Below are 21,214 nucleotides of genomic sequence, written 5' to 3'. Positions count from 1 at the left end.
ACTGAAGGACATGGTAAAAGGGTTCAGCATATGCTAACGGCAAAAAACTGGTTATGACTCAGGATTCCAAAAGGCTAACTGTAGTTTTTGGGTGATGGGGTCATGTGCGATTTTTATCTTCTCATGTTTAGCTGTATTTTATAAATTTCCTGTGAGTCATAAATATACTTTGGAAAATGTTTATTTAAAAATAAACGGCAACCAGTCACAAAAGGACAAATACTATATGATTCCACTTATATGAGGCCCTAGAAGAGTCAAATTTATGGAGACAAAGTAGAAGGGTAGTTGCCAGTGGGTGGGGGAGGGGAGAGTGGGGGGTTATTGTTTAAGAGGTCAAGTTCAGTTCTGCCAGATGGAAGCAGTTCTAGAGATGGATGGTGGTGATGGCAGCCTAACACAGTGAAGGTACTTCAATGTCACTGAACTGTACACTTAAGAATGACTAAGATAGTAAATGGTATGTGTATTTTACCCCAATTTTTTTTTTAAACCAAAAAAACTTAAAGAAAAATTTAAATCCGTAAATCATAAGTACAGCTGGGTCTAGAGGTGTCCTAGTTATTAGGATTTTCAAGAGACAGGAGTAGAGAAGGCTGAATTTGACCTTGGACCACACAGCATCAAACAAGACAGTCCGTGTGCCTGCCAGGCTGGCGTGTGCCTGGGGATGAGCTGGTGTTGCCTAGTCTCCTGACTACGGCGCTGGCCATGGCATTTCCTGCCTCTTCCTTCACGAGCGTGGAGTTTTGTCCCTCCCCTGCCAGCGTCCCTCGCTCTGATTCTAGATGAAGGGCCAAGTTGGCTGTCCCAGAGGGGTGACTTCCTCCAGAGCCTGGCTACAGGGACTGCAGGGGCAGGAAAGTACAGGAAAGACTCCGGCCACGTCCTGCAGAGACCATGGGTTGAGGGATTTGCCCCCAGCGACCTTCAGCTAGCCGCTGGTGGAGCCAGGCCAGGAAAGGAATCTGACCTCCAAGTCCAGACAACTCGCCTGTCCACTGCAGAATGAAGAGGGGAGGGCTGGATTCAGTGAAGAACATTCCACCTTTATTCACCATGAGGGCACCGGCGATGCCCAGTTCCTGGAGGTGGACCCGAGAACCTCAAGCTTGCAGAGCCTCGGGCTGAGGGCTAGACGTGGCCCGAAGCTGCATCTTCACAGCAACAGGGAGTTGGATGCTGAGTCTAAATATCTAAAATGATCATACACATACACAGGAAAAGGAAGTTTTCCAAGAACTTTGGGGTTACCAGGGCCCGGGAAAGATAGAGACCAGTGCTTTTCTTACCTGCTGTAGGCACGCTAACATTATACTGAGGTAAAATAAATAGGAAGGCAGTCTTGGCGGTGACCTGTGAAATAGAGGGAAAAAGTTCCACGTTAGCTTCTTGTCCACATCAAAAGAAACAAGCAAAGCCTGCTACCAGCCCTCGGGCCACGCCTTTCACGTCTCAGACCCACAGGCCTCTCCAATGAAGGGTTTCACCTAGAGCACAAGTTAGCACCATTTGTTTTTTTCCCATTTTCTTGAATGACATCCCTCCCAATACCTGCACTAAAAGCAAAAGAAACAATCCCAAGTCCTGGATGGCATCTAGACTTGCACTCGCTGCAGATGGAATACAACAAGGTGTGCTGGCCGGCCGAGAGCTCACCAGCAAAGGGTACAAATCTGCCTGCCATTCATTCATTCATTCAAGTGTTTATCACGTTGGTTCTAAGTCCCCAGCATTGGTGAAGTCAGAAACTAACAGAAGATAAGGTCACAGCCTTCCAGAGATTTCCAGAACTTAGGACCTAGCCGAGGTTCCCCAGCACGCTGGCTAACTGCACCGTGGGCGGCAGCCCGCAAAGTGTAAACCTGAGCCTCAGAAACAGAGAATTCCAGCTGCTAATTTCACATACGCCCTATTGGGGGGCAGAACATAACACGCCACTCTGTTGGTCTGTTTATTTCGAAAGTTGCCTTTCAAATCTCGGTTGTGCTGTGGAAGAACTGAGGTCGTCACTTGGTTATTAGTGGCCAGCTCAGTCCTCTTGCAGTTCAGCCTGCAGGGGGGAGACTACAAGGTGCAGGATTCGAAGCTTGGGCTCAAGAACCGACTGCCTGGGTTCAGACGGTGCCTCTGCATTTGCCCACCTCGCAACCAGGAGCCGTGATCTTACACCTGGAGCCTCACTTCCCGTGTCTCTGAAGGCGGGATATTTGTGGTACTCCAGCTGGTCTGGGTGGCGATGGCCCAGCTGTTAGCATTGTTTCAAGCTCCCCAGATGTTTCTGACGTGCAGCTGGGGCTGAGAAGCGCCCCCACACGGTTCTGGAGCAGGTGCGGAGGCCAGGTGAGGGGCGGCCAGACCCCAGGTCTTTTCTGGGAGGCCCCTGGGGACACCTCAACAGTAGCGTTACTGGTTCTCCTCTAAACAAAAAGATGTGAAGGGTGCACTGTGGGTGTGGAGGAAACGCACTGGACTGTGGCAGAAGCAGCAGAGAAATGGTTGAATGATGCCTTCCAGCCCCTTCATCAAACGCTGTACCATGCTCAAGGCACAATCTCTCCTTCAGTTTTATTCAGGAAACACACTCGTCTTTTAAGCTGGTGGGCTGAAGTGGACCTCTGTGGGGTTCTGGCTGAACAGTACCCCTTTGCCCCTTCCCAACATACCAGGACTTCCAGAGGAGACACCTCTCCCCAGCTGTGTGTTGTGACGGTGTCACTGTGGTGACCACGGCCCTCCCAGGAGGATACAGGGAGCAGACCCTCTCCCCAGCCCATCAGACCCCCTCTCCTGGGCTCTGAATCTTGAGCGGGGATGGAGGAAGAGCTGGTTAGCCCTGAGTGCCTTCCAGACTTTTCTGCTGGGGTTCCCACAGCCTTGCCCTGGAGCACAGACCCCATCACCTGTATGAACCCCCAGACGGCCTCCTGAAGTTGGCCAGAGTCCATTCCTAAGAGACATCAGAATCCTGTGCATAGAGCACATTCGAACCCCTGGGGGAGCTTCTAGAATCTCGATGCCTGGGCTGCCCCAGCCAAATAACCCTGCCCCTCGGGGGCATCAGGGAGCCGCCAAGCTCCCCAGAGCAGCCCACACGTAGCCCAGCCTGGGAGCCCCTCATGGGAGCCCCACCCTCACCAGCCTCACAAAGCAGGCCTCTCTGGCTAGTCACTATCTGTGTCCTCCAGAGAATTCATTTCATTTAATCAACTTATGTTTTAGGTCAATTTTTATTTTAACTTCAAGAGAAACATACTTTTTAAAAAGTGAAACAATTCAGAAATACGTAAAGTTAAAAACCAAATATTCACTCTACGGTCTTGGTTTTCCTCTCTCCACATGTATGGGGTCAGTTCTCTGAGAGCTTTTCCCATGCATTTCTACACTTGGAATTTATTTCATTTTACTCTGACATTATAACTTGGATTGTGTTTATGCCACTTGACAAGAGCTACAACTTTCTTTTCTAATTTTTTTTTAATTGAAGTATAGTTGATTTACAATGTTGTATTAGTTTCTGGTGTATAGCAAAGTGATTCAGCTATATATACATATACACATATATAAACATATACATACACATATATACTTTTTCAAATTCTTTTCCATTATAGTTTATTACAGGATATTGAATATAGTTACCTGTGCTCTATAGTAGCACCTTGTTGTTTATCTATTTTATACAAAGTAGTTTGTATCAGCTAATCCCAAACTCCTAATATATCCCCTTTGGTAACCATAAATTTGTTTTCTACGTCTGTGAGTCTGTTTCTGTTTTGTAAATAAGTTCACTTGTATATTGTAGATTCCACATATAAGCAATACTATATGGTATTAGTCTTTCTCCTTCTGACTTATTTAGTATAAGGGCTACAACTTATTAAATACTATTTAAATCACTTTCTTAGCTCTGTTAATCTAATGGTTGTTACAGGAACATAAAGACCAAGGCACAAAAATATTCAGAGTACATGAAAGTATTCAGAGTATAGTGACACAGAAAACATGTAGGTCAACCTTTCGTTTACTGATGTCAACGTAGAGATAAGTGGTTATATAATAAAAACTTCCTATACATACTAGTGCTTTTCATTACTGTTTCCCACAGGGTTACCCCTAATGTTTAACACCGAAAAGCTCGGCCAAATAAAACGGGCTCACGGCGAAAGTGTATACAGATGTGTGGCCTTTTTTTTTGCATCCTTTCTTTTTATTGAAAAAGATTTTAGAAGATGGCAGTTAATAAAGGGCACAAAAAAAATCACAGGGATATACTAGTGGCAAACATAGACAAGATAAAACTAAGAATGCCACTGGCTTCTTTAATTGGTTAAAAGCACAAAATGCAACAGGCAGAAAGTCTGTTTTAAACAAATTAAAAAGCTGTGTTTCTAGACCTAGAAAACAAACTTACGGTTACCAAAGGGGAAAGCCAGGGAGAGGGGTATAAATTAGGACTTTGGGATTAGCAGATACACACTACTATATATAAAACAGATCAACAACAAGGACCTACTGTACAGCACAGGAAATATACCCAATATCTTGTAATAATCTATAATGGAAAAGAATCTGAAAAAGAATATATATAGAGAGATATATATATGTATAACTGAATCACTTTGCTGTACACCTGAAACATAACATTGTAAATCAGCTACACTTCAATTTAAAAAAAAGCTGTGGGCTTCCCTGGTGGCGCAGTGGTTGAGAATCCGCCTGCCAATGCAGGGGACACGGGTTCAAGCCCTAGTCCGGGAAGATCTCACATGCCGCAGAGCAACTAAGCCCGTGCGCCACAACTACTGAGCCTGCACTCTAGAGCCCTCGAGCCACAGCTACTGAAGCCCGCGCACCTAGAGCCCGTGCTCTGCAACAAGAGAAGCCACCGCACCACACCGCGCACCACAATGAAGCCCCCGCTCGCCACAACTAGAGAAAAGCCCGTGCGCAGCAACAAAGACCACAATGCAGCTGTGTTGTTGTCTCAATTAGCCCCAAGTCAGATATATAACACCCACAAAAATGGTATGTGAAGTAATGCTGTCCTACACAAGAAGTTGTACCCTGAATTAAGGGAAACAGCTATTGACACAGGAGTTAACACAACAGAGCATCAGCCTGTAACTGCTGGAAGAATAATCCCCCTTTTTCTTAATGAGGACAGCCGTTCGGCATATGGGCTGGACAGATGCCCTTGGCCTGGCCCTGCATATCCAGTCAATTCTTGTTACTCCCAGTCGTTCTGTTCTGGAAGTTACCGTGATCCCAGCGACAAAGGACCCCTGCTCCTAGGGGTTAGGTTCCTAAAGGCCTCTGGCCCATTCCCATCAACCAATCAACATGTAACCTTGGTTTACGTGTGTTCCTGTTGAAAGACGCTGTATGGAACGCAGGCTGTTGAAGTGTGAACACTGAACCTGTGGCTCGCACCTGAAGGAAGCCCTTCTAACACGCGTATGTTCTCCGCCAGGCCCCTCACGGCCTCCCCATGCTCAGGACCCCGAGGCGGCGGCCCAGCACCACGCGTGAGGGCCATCTTATAAGCAGCCAAGTCACTGACAAAAGGCACAAAGATGCAAGAACGTGGCACTAAACAGATGGCAAAAAGCCACTTGCTCACAGAAGGAGCTGGACCAGGAAGGCAGAGTGTCGCTGGGTTCCCCTTCATCCGGGGACATCTCGTTGGGTGAGCCACACATCTCACCGCCCTGTGCACGTCCACAGATAGCGCAAAACCCGGAGATCAGGTTCTGAGGTCACATATACATGTCAGCGAGCAGCCCCAGTGCACACCCAAGAGGCGCGGGAGAGTGAGGGTCAGCTGCCCTGCGGCAAACCCAAAGGCCAACGAGGGCTGAGGTTTTTTCTTTTTTAACCTTTATTGAGATGTAATTTACACACCATAAAATTCACCCTTGGTAAGTAGACAGCTTTATGCGGTTTGTCTTTCCTCGTTTTTAAACTCTCCCTTCACTGGAATGTAAGTTCTAAGAAAGCGGGGATCTCACTCATCTTGATTAACTTCAACCCACTGCCTGCAACAGTGCCCAGAAACGGCCCGCGCTCGGCAAGCACTTGATAAATGCAGACATGATTAAGCAGGGGAGCCAGTATTGCACTGTCACCTGACCCTCAGCTTGTACTCTGCCCTCATTCACTCCCCTGTGCATGTCCCCTCTCTCTCCCTGGGGTCCGTCCCAGTGCTGGGCACGTTGTAGGTCTCTCATAAATGCCTATTTGATGAGCGAATACTGCAAGCAGCTGTAATATTTAATAACCGCAGATGAATGCTTAACAAATGCTCTCTGAACATGATTCTAAGAGAATAGGACCTGGGACTCTGATTAAAGCAAAAAGTTTGAGATTCCAGCATTCTTCCATCCCTACGCCCCTCATCATAGCACGTGAAACCATTCCAAACCGTGCAACCTTCTTTCAGGCAGCTGTGCTCACTCCCACGTTACACGTCTCATTAAGATAATGTCCATTTCCCTGTTTTATCGATGAAGAGGCTAAACCTGGGCACAGAGAGGTCCCCTCCCCAGCGGGACCTCACAACTTTACAAACAGAAAAGACAACATTCAATTTGATTTTTTAAAACTGTGTTCCAAAAACAAATTTCGGAGACACACAATACGGCACATAAAATAGAACGGTGACCTAAAACAGAAGCAGGAGAGGACAACCAAAAATATATACTGAAGGCAAAGGAGCCGGAATGAGGCTGATCCACAAAACCTCATTCCAGAAAGTCCAAGTTGTTGGCTAAAGGTCCCCAGAAATTTGGCCCTAAGCTTTCTCGAAGCCATCAGAAGGAGGCAGGAGGGATCAGCTCCTGGATTCACCTCGTCCATTAATAAGAAAACAAGAAAGACTGCCCTAAAAAAGCAACTCTACCTTTCCAGCACAAAAACCATTCTCTGTGCTTTAAAAGGTCCTCTGGCACCCCAAAACTTCACTCCCAACTCTTCCCAACCTCAGACCAGGGACGAAACGGCCAACAAGCCCCCCCTCTGCCAGAGCTGGCTGGGTTTGTGTAACACAGAGGGCTGAGAAACAGGAGCCCGTTAAAAATGTCATTCCAATTATTTCCCATACCTCTGGGAAAAAGGCTATTGATGGAAACATTATTGAGTTTAATAGCATTTTAAATGCCTGGATCAGTGGGTGAAAGGTTAAAAGTGGAAACATGCTAATACACTAATGCAAAGAAGAACACTAAATTACGTAGCAGGGGCCACCACACACGCATGCACGCACACATACACACACGCACGCACACACACACGCACACACACACAGAGGAAGCCTCACTGAACTTTTAACTCAAACAGGGCATCAAGCACAAAGGCAGTGACACCGAGCATGCTTGTGTAGCCATAACAAAACCAAAACCGTTCCACATGCCATGTTCTATTAGGGGCACATGAATCTGAGCTCTCAGTTGCTGCTGGACCAAGGATGCCAGTTAACAGCTGCTGCCAGAAGAGCAGAGTGGACTTGGACTCCAGTCCCAGCTCTGCTGAGGCGGCAGCCGGGAGACCTCAGGCAAGGCATTTTACCTCTCTGGACCCCAGTCTTCTCATCCATGAACAACAAAAATAATGGCTGTGAATGTCATCGAGGGTTTACTCAGTGCCACGCACGTTTCTAAGTGCTTTACAGAAATTACTTCTGAAGCGGTTCTCACAACCACCCTAGAGGCAGACACTCGTAACATTCCCATTTTACAGATAAGCATAGACAGGAGCAGGTGGTCAGAACGGATGTCCTTAAAGGTCCTCTCCACCTTCAGCTCCAAAAGGCTATCATTTCCTGGTTCCACTCCCTGTCAATGCCAAAAACACAGCCTCACGCCGACAGCCTGCTGAGAGGTCTTCCCACAAGTTTCAAATATGTTCCTGCTTCTGCAGGCTGTGAAGATGAGGCCCAGGTGTCACCTGTATACAACAGCGAGAAAACAAGGCCTCTCAAGTCAGCCTGCCAGCCCGCAAGCCCCAGATACCGGGCACACCTGGGCTTCCCAATACCCCAATCTGCCCTTTTACACTGCAAGCTGATATCTGGGCACCAAAGATAAGAAAGGAAAGATGTCATGAAGGCAGTCTCATGGTTTTCCTGGTAAGCAGTATTTGACCTTTGGTTTGGCTTATTGTTTATTTCTTGGCCACATTCACGCACTGGTCCTTGCAAGGGGCTGCGCTGCAAGACGAGCCACCAAGGACAGGAGAGGGGAGGAGGACCCCTGTTCAAGGCAGCCCTTCCCCACACTGCTCGGCACCATGAACAACGCCTCTCTCACCCCAGGGCTGAAACACAGTCCAAGTGGCTGACCCGGAACCCCTCTGACTGAGAGATGCTCATGCTCTGGTCCTCAGGGGCACAAGTAGAGCCAAGTGACCTGTCCCCCCTCTCCCGGCCCAGCCTGCTCTCAGGAAGCCAAACGACCCCCACTCAGAATTTCCCAAAATTGATTTTGCATCTTTCTGCCCAGGCGGTGGATAGAAAAATTTCAGTCAGACAGAACATTTAAAAGTCATGCCTCTCAGGTTTCCCTGGTGGCGCAGTGGTTGGGAGTCCGCCTGCTGATGCAGGGGATGCGGGTTCGTGCCCCGGTACGGGAGGATCCCACGTGCCACGGAGCGGCTGGGCCCGTGAGCCATGGTCGCTGGGCCTGCACGTTGCAACAGGAGAGGCCACAACAGTGAGAGGCCCGCGTACCGTGCAAAAAAAAAAAGTCATGCCTCTCACAGGTATAGAGAACAAACTAGTGGTTACCAGCAGGGAGAAGGAAGGGGGGAGGGGCAACACAGGGGTAGGGGATTAAGAGGTACAAACTATTATGTATAAAATAAGCTACAAGGATATATTGTACAACATGGGGAATATAGCCAATATTTTATAATAACTATAAATGGAGTATAACCTTTAAAAATTGTTAATCACCATACTGTACACCTGTAACATATAATCTTGTACACCAACTATACTTCAATTTTAAAAAACTGCAAAAAAAGAAAAAGAAAAAAAGTTTAAAAAAATAAATAAAAGTCATGCCCAATTCTTCCCTGGTGGCGCAGTGGTTGAGAGTCCGCCTGACGATGCAGGGGACATGGGTTCGTGCCCCGGTCTGGGAAGATCCCACATGCTGCGGAGCGGCTGGGCCGCTGAGCCTGCGCGTCCGGAGCCTGTGCTCCGCAGTGGGAGAGGCCCCAGCAGTGAGAGGCCCGCGTACCGCAAAAAAAAAAAAAAAAAAAAGTCATGCCCAATTGACGAGGAAGGGTTTTTTTGGCTTTTTTCTTTTTTCTTTTTAATAAAAGAGTCTTTTGCCCTTCTCTCCTGAAGTATTGGCTTTACGAGTTGGGCTGGTCACCTGCACACACCTTTTTAGGGCCAGTACTTGAGGTATGAGGTTTGCAGCCCCACTGTCACTCAATAAAAGGCAGATACAGCTGAGACAAAGATGCTTTTCATGCTTGCTTTCTGAAATTTTCCGTCTGGATGACCAGGGGCTGACGGGGAGGGCCGAGTGCCTGCAGCCAGGGGCAGGATGCTGACAGGACCTTCTGGGTGGCTTTTAGCAACGTTTGGAGATTCAGTTTTCTCACTTGAAAAACTGCCTTAATGTAAGAACTAGGCAAAACTACCCAAACACACAAAACAGATTCTCTACAAGCCTGTGTTCACCAGGCTGAGAAGACTCCCTATTAACGGTCACGACTGCAGTTTTGTATCGGATTAAAAAACAACACTGTATATTTATGAGAAAAACCTGTATCATCGGAGCAGCCGCGATGCAATGATAGTGCTTGCTTTAGGACATTCATTGGTTCCAAGGTCTAAACTTTATTTTGGGATCAAGAGGAATTTAGAAAGGGTCACTTATAGAGTTTTAAAAATCTCTGAAGTTGAGCTTTTAATTTTTTTGGCCTCGCCATGGGATCTTAGTTCCCCACCAGGGATCGAACCTGGGCCCTCGGCAGTGAAAGCACCGAGTCCTATTGAACTTGACGTACTATGTGCCTTACCAATAGCCTTAGATAAAATACCTACATTCCATGTAATAAATATACTTCTTCTCTGGAGGCCTTAAGATATATACACTCTCGTCTGCTCCCTCAAAGAAGAGCCCTGGGTCAATATTTCAAATACTCTTACTTGATTATATATTTCACCCCCAACCCCAGGAGCTTTCCGCTTGTTTGGGTGGGTCAGCATATACTCATAAACCATTCCTCACAGAAGCTAAAACCTAAATAAAAATAAAGAAGCGCTTGGTCATTAAAATTTTTTAAATAACAAAATAAGGAAGTGTTCACACAAAATAACTTTTTAGAATGTCAGTGTTCTTAAAATGTGCTTCTCTTGCACCACATAGCAGAGTTCAGATTCTTTGTGGATATTCCTAAAACACCCACATGGGTCAGGACAAAATATCTTTACCTTTTGGGCAAAAGCCACCTGTTCTGATGCAATATGATCTTTAAAATAAATTAAAAATCAACAAAGAAAAAAGAAAGAGTTTTGGAGTGTAGAATTTCAGGCTCCAAGTGATTTTTGGAGGGTTCCGATTAAGTAACATTTTAGATTTCATTGCAGAAAAGGAACCACGGCACCAATACATCACAGGTTGTCTGAGTTTCAGTTTCTAAAGAAGCTTTAACTGCATCAGCACAAGGAGCGGGGCAATTCTAACCAGCACAGATGCGTCTGCAACGGCCAGGCACTCATCATTGGCAACTGTCAAGGGAGGCTGCCCGGCATGGGGGAAGCGAAAGGATTATCCAGGAGCTCTGAAGAGCCAGGTAGCTGGACCAGGCAGGGCCCAGGTGGATTTGCCTTCATTTGCTTATTTACAATTTAGGAGGAAAAGAGCAGGCAGACAGTGACCGACGGCCACCATATTTAATTATTCTCCACCGTCTGGAAAGTTTCCTACTCAGAACATCAGCACGTCCATCCCCAAGTTCTGACGGAAGAGCCAGGCGTGGGGAGAGGCGCTTGCTAGAAAAACGAACTTGAGACAGCAAAGAAGCGTCTCCAGGGGCCACCAACCAGGCCCACCAGCGGGGCAGAGGCTGATTCCCACGGGAACCCTCGGATTCCTCTCTGGCTTGTGTCGGGCACATGAAGGGAGGGCCCTGACCCAAGCTGTCCACCTCTGCCCACGCTCAAACTGAGCAAACTACGGCAAATAAGCGAGTTTCTACAATACGCCATTCCTCTGGCATTGAGGATGTGTGATCTCTGCCATCCCGTATCTGCACACCCCTACCCCACTGAGGGGTGAGGGATTAGGTGACAGGCCCCAGCAACGGCCTCTGTGGTGCCACCTCATACCAGCCTTACCTTCCACCCTCGCAGGAAACTGAGGCCAGGCCGGGAGCTCTGCTCTGCGCATCCTAATTCTGAACTGCCTCTTTCCCACTCTCGCGGGACATGCCTTATAACCCCGCCCTGGGCGGGCATCCAGCCTATTTTGCCAGAGTCTACAAAGACCAGTCAAAGACCCCCTGCAGGAGAGCACCTGAGAGAACTTAATGGATGATGATTCGATTCAGGTGAATTAAATCAAGGCCATCAAGGTGAATGAAAAACACCCAGCACTCAAACAGCCCTGTTTGTCAGCCAATAATATTCACAAGGGGATGTTCCAAATCGTCTTCAAAGTGGAGAAGAAAAATAACAACATAAAAGGCAAGAGTTCCTAGAAAAATGTGCTACAGATAAACAGAAAATACAAATCGAACCCCAAAGGCATTGCTTGAGGTAAACACTACCCACACTTTGCCGCAAGAGTTCCTCCATACCCCTCAACTGAATGAATAAAGCCCAGGCAAACGCTGATATCTAGGTTACATGCTGTATTCTAAGATTCTCTCTCTCACGCTCACACACATACGCACACTCAGATAAAGCTATATATGTTAGTACAAAATCTCATTTTACTAACTGAAAGTGGTATTTTAAATGACAGCTAAAAATGTGTGGTGTTTCTTCTCTGCCCCGGAGGCCAGCCTCCATCACAGCCTCTCAGCACCCCAGGAGGCTGCCTGTGACCTCACACAAGCGAAGGCAGCCCAGGAAGAAAACCACACCGCAGAGGGAGAGGCTGGACCGAGTCTGAACTCACAGCGGGTCCTCAGAGGTTGACGGGAGGCTGCAGGCACCCTCACCCGCCGCTCGGTGTGCAACGCCCCGTCCGCACCTGCTGGTGAAGCCAGGCCTTGGAGCAAGAGTCAGGGGCCAGGTGTGCCCCACTCTATTCCAGGGGGACACAAGAAGGAACAGGAACCACCAGGGCCACCAGTGACCTTAAGCTTTGGCCGAGAAGCACAGATGATCTCCTTGCAAGACAACCACACAGCAAGAGGCAGGAGGGGAGGACGCAGCACACAGGCACACACAAGGGGGCGGGGGACTCCTCCCTGCCGAGGCCTGGGAGGGGGGACAGCTCTTCAGCCACTGCTCTGTACCCACACCCTAAGGTAGGAACCAAGGCCGTGGCCTGCAGAGGGGAACCACCCTGGGTACTGTTTCGCCGCCTCCCTGACTGAGAAAGACCACAGATCTGCCTTCCTAAAATACCACAGGCCCCGCTCCAGAGTCCTCCATGACTCCCTGGTGCCTACAAAGGAATCAGGACCCCTGCCTGGATCCCAGGACTCCACAGCTACCCAACCTCAGCTTTCTAAGCTTTGCCCCTTCAACTCCCAGACACAGGAATGCCCCCGCCCCAAACACCAACCCAGGCAGGAAAGGCACCACCCAAATTTGGAGCCCAGCCAGACAAATCAGTATGGAAAAGCTCATTTGCAACACAACATCGTCATTATTAGAGGGTACCTTACAGCAGCTCGGGAGACCAGAGGGGGGTCCCACCTGCCGTGGAGAACTTCAGCCAGGAGGTTCTGCCCAATCTGTATCCTAAAGGGATGGACAGGCTGAAAGAAGGCAGGAAGGGGCTGCGTGCAGGCAGGCAGAGAAGCAGAAGAAACAGGACTCCCAGGAGATGGTCTGTGTGAGGAAGGTGATGAGGCGGGAAGGCTGGCAAGAACCAGGTCCTGTGAAGGGCCCTTTATGGCAGGTATAAAAACTGGGCTTTATCCGACTTGCAGGGGGCTTTAAGCAAGGCATAGCACGACGAGGTCTCCACTGCAGAGAGCTCGTGCCGCTCTGGGCGCAGAGGACGGGCTAGGGAAGCGTGGGGGCAGGAAGCCAGTAGGAAGGAAGGATAACACAGGCCTGCATGAAGGTGACGGCCACACACACAGGCAGTGTGGGGTCGTTCTCCGAGGGCTCGATGGCACAGTAAATTCAGGCGGGGAGTAGCCAGGAGCAGTGCTCTCGTCTTGTTCAGGAAACGGTCGTAGAAACCTATAGCTTCAGTGAGACGTGCTTGGCGTTAGGATGGCTATTCCGAACCTTGCGCGTGGTGGGATCATCAACTGAGAGGGAAAACAGCTGTGGTCCAGGGCTGGGAGGGGGAGGGGAGAGAGGGAGTGGGCTGAGGAGGACCAGTCACAGAGGCAGGAGGAAGCAGAAGGGGCCCAGCAGCCAGGGGAGGAGAGCGACGGAAGGAGTCCGGGCTCCGGGGAGGTCCAGTCAGCCTGGCGCTGAGATGCTTGCTGCAGGCGGCAGGGGTCTTAATTTTTTTTTTTTTTTCTGATGGATCCAGAGCAGCTGGAACAGCGAAAGCCCAATAAATATTTGTGGAATGAAAGAGTACATGAAGAGTCTATCCGATCTGGGGATGGGAAGGTCATCAGGGACCTTGCTGAATAAATGTTGCAGAGAAGGAGGGGGCAGAAGCTGGTGCACGGGGTGAGTGTGAAGGGGAGAGAGAAGGGGAAATGAGCCTGCACCGCCTGTTCCAGCGGTCGGGAGGCCAGGGAGGGATGCAAGAGCTCGAACCTCCGAACCTCCGTGTGGTGAGGAGAGAGACCGCTGGAGGAAAAGGGACTGGATATGCAGGAAACGGGAGAGCTGCAAGGAATACATCTACTCAAGGGGGCTCTCTTCAGGGAATGAGCTCCAGGACCACAGGAGAGGGATGGCCGAGGGGAACACCGGCCCTGGGCAGCTCCCCCCTCAGGCCCCGCTCCCCGAGATCCCTGCCCCCTCTGAAGTTCTGACACTTGTCTAGATCCAGAGAAGAGGCTCCATCAGCACGCCTTGAATTGATGTAATTCAGAGGGGGAAACAGGAAGTCAAAGGGCTGTGGAGGACGTGGTGGGAGAGGCAAAACCAAAACTAACACCCCCTCCCCGTCCGGCACTACAGGGCTGGGCACCATCTCTGTCTCGTCAATCGCTTCCTCTGCCCCTCTCCGAGCCCATCGCTTCACCTTCAGTCATGGCCCGAGAGGGAGAGGCAGGGCCACCTGGATGGACTCACAGGACGATGGCTGTTCTGCGGGTTCCGGGGGGATCGTGAGGGTGCTGGCCACAGGAAGCCTCCGGCTTCCCATCCCTCTGTCAGCCTTCACCATCTCTAGCCGGGCTGATGGGGTTCAGAATCAGAGCCCTCAGACACGCAGATAAGCATATGGCCGAGGGCCAGGGTCCTCGTTCTGAGGCCTGCAGTGCCTGTCACTACTGCTACAGAGGGGCCTCCTGGGGCCTTCTCCTGGATCTGCCAATGGTCCCACCGGGGTTTCTAACGGATGTGTCCAAGAAAGCATTAGAAGTGTGCGTGTACGCGCACACGTGTGCACGCAAAGCAGGCTGGTAAGACACTTTCACACCCCAGAAACGTACCTTTGGTTAGAACTGAAAAATTAAAGAATTTTTAAAACTTTTAAAAATGTAAAATCAACCCGTCAATCACAGAATATTTACTGAGTGCATGCCCTGGGCAAGGCACAATGCCACTGGAGATGAAAAACATTCTAAGACCCACTTCCTTCCCTCAAAGGCTCAGAGACCAAAATCAGAAGCGAAGCTATCAATCTAGCGCAACTCCTCAATTTCAGAGGTGACAACACTGACCGCCCTTTATTGAACATTTACTGCAAGTCAGGACAGGTTGAGGCATTTTATGTGATTACCTCAACAAGTTTGTAAGGAACAACATTGAATGTGTGAGATCTCATTAAATGTTGGGCCCTGTGCTAAACACCAAACAGCTTCACCTCATTTAACCTCCAGCTCTAAGAGAAACTACTACTGCTACTATCACTGCCACTACTACTATTTATCGTGCTCCTACTATGTGCCAGGAATCACTGTAAACACTTAACAGAAACTCTCTCATTTAATCCTCCCAGAAGCCCTATTACACAGAACAATCAAAGCTCAAAAAGCTTAGGAAGCTTGCCCAAAGGCACACAGCTAATAAGCCCCAGAGGTGGGACTGGAACCCAAGATTGACCGGACTGCGACCTGTGGGCTCCTAACCACATGCACCCCTGAACAATGGGCCTGAAAACTAATGATGGAGACTTTGCCGAGTGAAGAATTATTTGTAAGACAACAAGAAAAGATGTCATGAATCAGGACATGAATAGACAAAGGACAAGTCGGGGCTCTTTCACTTTCCCAAGGCAGAGACCATGGCTTCATTCATCTTTGCACCCCTAGGGTCCTTGGCACAAAGGAGGGTCTCAGTAAATATCAGTAAGTGCTCTGGGTATGGAGATCTATGGATCTCCTCAGGAAAGACTTCTGGGACGGGGTGAGCTGAGCCAGGAAGATGTACAAGACTGTGGTAGAGAGGAGGGGGGAGGGTGAGAAGAATCACGATTGTGCTGGGAAAGTGCAGGAGGCCTCCACATAGAACCAGCTGACTTAGTGCATCATGGCGGCTTTGGGGGGCCATCTACTGCATGGGCCAACTTCAGAACAGCTGAGATCCCCTTGTGTTTCAAACAAGCTAGTTTAAACCGGGAAGCGGAAAGGAAATCTGGCCCTCAGACCCCTTGGAGCTTGCATGCATCCATTCATTCTAAAAGCTACCAGGCTCCAAAGTCAACTTTTTGCCTACTGAGTTCATCAATGGGATGCTGTCCATTCCAGCATCGTGGGCATTTCAACATCTTGCTTCCCCAAATAGCCAAGCCCAGATGAAAAAACAACTGCTTCCTTCAATTAGGGAGGCAACACTGTCACATAAAAATTCAAACTCCATTTCCAGCCACAACACTCTACAGGCTGTCCCGCATTTCATAATTTACCAATTAAATTTTATCAGTTACCTGATGGTCTAGTGAGTCTGAGCTCCCCCACTTGAAACTGTCAGGGAAGTAATTTCCCAATGGATACAGATATTCCAAGACTAGTGGTAATTGGACACATGATCAGAATCCTACTTATGCTCCCCTGGAACCTCCTCTTGGTCCCAGAGGGCCGGGAGTACAGAGCACTCACTGGCTGAGAAGGAAATGGGTTTAAGTGGTACTTGAGTATTGTCTGAACTGGGGCAAAAGAGGGATGCGGAAGCATTTGACGCGCTGCCACTTTTCAGAAGCCAGGATAATTCTGGTCTCACCAGAGATCAGGGTAATAAGTAGCTTAAAGTAAACACGTTACATGGTTTGGCTTATTGCAATTAGGAAACATCTGCCCCAAAGGGCTGTTGTCAGCGTTTGCAGTATTTCAGGAGCACCGGTCTCGCTTCGCCCCCACCCCAACCCCCCGCCCCCATTTCTGACTGCCCGTGGGCATAAAGGAGGCAGGACTCAAGCAGGAGATGGAAGAGAATCGGCAACTGCTACTGGGCTGCCTGAGTCTCCATCCTGCCCCAGGGCCCAGAGCAGAGGGCGGATGACCTTTATGGAGTGCAGCAATGGGCTTCCTGGACCCCTGGCTTCGCTTGAATCCACAGGAGGTGAGAGGGCACCAGGAGGGGGTCACTGCCTGGCTCCCTCCCCACTGGGCGATGTGGCAGTGGCTAGATCCAGTACCAAAGGTCCAGCCCCCCTTCTGCAGCCACAGCTCCCGTGGCCATGACCTCTCCCTCTCACTCTCCTTTACATCTCAACAAGTTCTGCATCCACTCCATCCCCGTTCTCTTCAGGTTTAGGGCTATCTTCCACGATTGCAAGCCCTGGGGGTTTACCATCCCTAATCTGTCTTGCTTCATCCCGTCCCTGCCCTTGTTAAGAATGCCTTCAATAACCTTCAATCACCCCATCTGTTTCCTGTGGGACCCTGATGGAAGCCGATTGGCTCCTCAAATAAAAGGCTTAATACTAACACCACATGATAATCATTAACCTCATCAACACAACCTCTGGCAACAGGGCACTTCAAATCAGCAAAATGCTCTCCCATCCACACATGCTGGGAATATTACCTGGGAAACTAGTGGGAGGCAGGCACAGTCACTCTCTGAGTTCCCAATGACCGACGATGCTGACAACCAAGAGAAACCGCTTTCTTTGTGCAGGAAGCCTTGGGACTGGCTTCTCACAAACTCCCATCAAGACAAGCCCCCCGCTGTGGACCAGCGACCACCCTCCTGCATGTTCAGGGGCCTTTACTGAGGACAGCACTGCCCTCAGGCTGCAGGAAGGAATCCCAGGCCACAGATATTCGACCACAGAGCTTCTAGCCCTGATTTTGGAAAGTCACACCCACTCTGGGGTCTGACTTTACACTGACAAATAAGGTCTCAATAATCCAATCTGCTCCAGTCAGGAAGTAAAAGGCTCTCGGCTTGCATGTGCTCCAAGCGCTGCACGAAAGTGGGTGGAAGGGGTGAGCCGGGGAATCCCCAGCCCAGCACCTCCTCAGACACAGGGGATTCTTTTCCCTTTTACTTTGTGGGGATAGAGTGTGCCTTGAAGGAGGGTGGAGGAGAAGGGAGGGGGAGAGAGGGAGGAGGGAAAGTCTGCAAACAAACTGGCCCTCAGCTCTGGGACATCCTTCTACCTTTTCCTCCAGCTGAGCACCCTGGGGGCAAGTTGTCTGCCAAGCTTCCCCGTGTAAACACTCTGGCACCAGCTGGGGTTTGGAATCTGCTGAGTCTCTGCCAGCTGGCGACCTGGAGATGGGCCGGATTAAAGGAATGCGTAATGAGCGAGGTGGTGGGAGACAGGGGCTGTATCTACCCAGAGGGGGTCTGCAAGGGTCACTGGCCAAAGGCGGCTCTGGAAGCGGAAAAATCCGAAGGGAAGAGGAAAGGGGTTCCAAGGTGCCCAAGCGCCGTGCCCCACCCAAACGGCCCAAGACTGTTATGCTCATTTATTTTTTTCCTTCTACAAACTGGCTTCTTTGTCCCCATCTCGGTGCCCCTGGCACCCACCACATCTCCCAAGCCGGTTACACATGGCCCTTTGGAAGTTCCACAGCTGGTTGCTCCAGAAGGCTCAGCGCGATCAGCCAGCTCGACACTCGATCCTCTGCAATCCCCACGTGGGAACGTTAACGCGGAAACCCAAGCCACGTGCTGACAAGCAGGCCCCGGGCCACACTGGGCCCCAGCCCGAGGCCAGGCAGGCAGAGCACAGAGAGTCCGCAGTCCCAGCGGCCAGCCCATCTCCAGCCTTAAAGACAGAGGCTTCAGCCTCCCCCATGGGAAGTCCAGAAGACAAGGATTTGGAGGAGACGGGCCACTGGACGAGACCACAAGCCCACCAGACCCTCACGCCCTTCTGCTGCCCAGGGGGAGCGTGCGGGGACAAGAAGTGACCCAAGTCCAAAGTCCTGGTGGGTACTGGTGGCCACACCTGCAAGGAAGCCACCCGCAGCCCTCCTGAAGCACCTGCAAACATGTCACCACAACGCAATACACACCACCAAGAAGAGGAAGCAGGTGGCCCTGCAGAACAGAAGGAAAACAGCACAGGGAGGGGGGCTGTTCTTAGGAGCTCAGCCACAAACCAGATGTGAGCTTCAGGCTACTACCCCACTCACAAGGCCTTGGGGGTCTCCTTTTTTTTTTTTTTTTTTTTTGCGGTACGCGGACCTCTCACTGTTGTGGCCTCTCCCGTTGTGGAGCACAGGCTCCGGACGCGCAGGCTCAACGGCCATGGCTCACGGGCCCAGCCGCTCCGCGGCATGTGGGATCTTCCCGGACCAAGGCACGAACCCGTGTTCCCTGCATCGGCAGGCGGACTCTCAACCACTGCGCCACCAGGGAAGCCCCATCTCCTCTTTTAAAGGGTGTTCTCTGAAGTCCCTTTGCTCCCTCAGATTCCTTCACACACAGATGTTTCCAGGACAGAGATTCACCCCCCCACCCCAAGGTACAGGGTTCAAGGCTTCGCCCTTCTCCCTTAGAAATTCTGCCCCAGTGACCACCTCTATTCCAGTGACACTCAAATCTACTTTTCCTACTCAGATCTTCTGCTGGGGGACGTTCCTGCATCTTTACCTAAACATCACACCATCAACTCCATTCGGCATGCCAAAAATCAAACTATGCATCTTTATTCCAAAAGCTGGTACCCAAGAGACATCCCTATATCTGCCCATGTCCCAGGCTGCAGGTAAGGAGTCCCACCGTCCCTTATAGCCACCTGCTGGCTTTTTCCTTTATTATGTTATTAAATCCATTATTTCCAGTCACACCCTCATCTCTCACCAGCCTACAGAAGAGGCTTCTAACTGGATTCTCTCCCTTAGGACTCAACCTTCCTCCCTCTCCTCCCACCATCCTAGATAGAACAGCCACGCTATATATAATATGAACAATATAAACCCCCTTCCAAGCTCCCTTCTGCTTTCAAGATAATGTCTAACCCTTCAATCTGACAATCCTGAACCTCCTTCCCTTTCCACCCTTGATTATCACAACTCCCCAAACTCAGTACAACAGCCCCGGATGTCCTAAAAAATATTCTAGAATATTACTCCATGAAATACTCTCCAAGGTCAACAAATATGTTTGGTGCAGGTATACAAGACTCCTTACTGCTTACTACTACATTAAAGGCTCTGACAAGTCCTGCGGTAAATAAATCTGTTTAGCCTCACATTTCCCAAAACTACCCGGGCCCAGGAACTTTTGTAGCATTTCCTCTATTTAACTGCTTTCTTCGGTTCTCTGAACGCCTTCTCTTGCCCATAACGCCAGCCCTCTGTTCTGCCTTCCATTTGTGTCTCTGCCTCGACTTCCCTTTGAGGGCCAGCTCTGGCCTCACCTCCTCTGGAAGCCTTCTGCCCACCCTGCCGTCCGTGCTGCTTCCTTCCATCACCCCGGAAGCCCACACTGCCAGGCCTAGTGAAGAGCCTGGGCTCTGAATTCAGAGAGACTGTGTTAAATCCCAGCTCTGCCCTCAGCAACTCAGATAGAGCTGTTCGGCTTGCTCTGTGTAGACAGAGATAACAGGATCTATTAAAGAGAACTGTTACGGGGATTAGTGCAATTAGAAGGTCAGATTTAGCACAAGGCCAGGCACACCACACATTCACTAAGTAACAATTACCCATTTTTCTTCTAATTTGTTATCAATGCTTTGTCATTTATCATTTTCTGTGCGTCTTTTCCATGGGAAACCACTGAAAGCCCCAAGGCTTCTCCCACCACCCCCTCTACATAATCAGGTTTAACGAATAATGTGTTGATAAGGCCACCACCACCAACAGCTCCCCTTCCACCAGGTAGCAGGTGAGCGCACCCCTGGGTGGGGAAGAGGACTCAGCAGGCCCGGGCTATGAGCACTGAGGAGAGGCTGTCCAAGGAATCTTCAAGGCAGTCAAGTCCCATAACTTCCCAGAACCCTTCCCCCGAGGCACTACCATCCTGCCCTGCCCCCCACCACCTGTCCACCTTCTGCAACCCTGGAAGGGTGGGGAGGCTCTCGGGAAACCAAAGCGAGTGGGTCTCACCCAAAAAGTGGACCGGGCGGCCCCTTTCCACAGGCCCACGCTGGGCAACAATGGGCTGCCGAGCGGGTTAGGGTTTAAACTTGAACTTTTCAACTGCTGTTTTTAAAAGCTTAAATTTTCACCACAGGCCTTTTCATTCATGTGACTTGTTCAGTTAATAACTGGAACTGAGAAGTTTCATTTCCACTTCTGGTCAATCCCAACTTGTGTTTTTCTTAATGCGTTTGTAGATGCTTCTCTGAATGGTTTAAAATACCCCCATTTCACCCTCTGAGCCACTTTTCAAAAGGCTTCTGAAAAGCAAACTTTTATTTATAGCAGGTGGGAATGACATCTCTAAGATCCAGGCACGAGCGTATCTTTACAGCATCCTCTGGCTACTCTGTGGACACCCTCCTCCAGCTTCCCCCACCCACACACACCCCAATTCCACCTC

General features: G+C 49.8%; 1 protein-coding gene across 2 annotated transcripts in view; it reads right to left on the bottom strand.

Moving 5' to 3' along the window:
• Positions 1 to 21,214, bottom strand: part of TRAM2 (translocation associated membrane protein 2) — a 75,099-nt gene that overhangs the window by 34,969 nt on the left and 18,916 nt on the right. For both annotated transcript variants that reach the window (XM_022582117.3, XM_089918625.1), the window contains exon 2: positions 1,293 to 1,356. In XM_022582117.3, the coding sequence (XP_022437825.1) occupies positions 1,293 to 1,356 (64 nt within the window). The remainder of the gene's footprint in view (positions 1 to 1,292; positions 1,357 to 21,214) is intronic.

Source organism: Delphinapterus leucas, chromosome 10 (assembly GCF_059928025.1).
Source record: "Delphinapterus leucas isolate spDelLeu-1000000601 "Yukka" chromosome 10, BTC_Dleu_Yukka2, whole genome shotgun sequence".
Classification (NCBI taxonomy): domain Eukaryota; kingdom Metazoa; phylum Chordata; class Mammalia; order Artiodactyla; family Monodontidae; genus Delphinapterus; species Delphinapterus leucas.
Note: the sequence above shows the minus strand (reverse complement) of the source record. Positions and strands in the feature narration are given on the sequence as shown.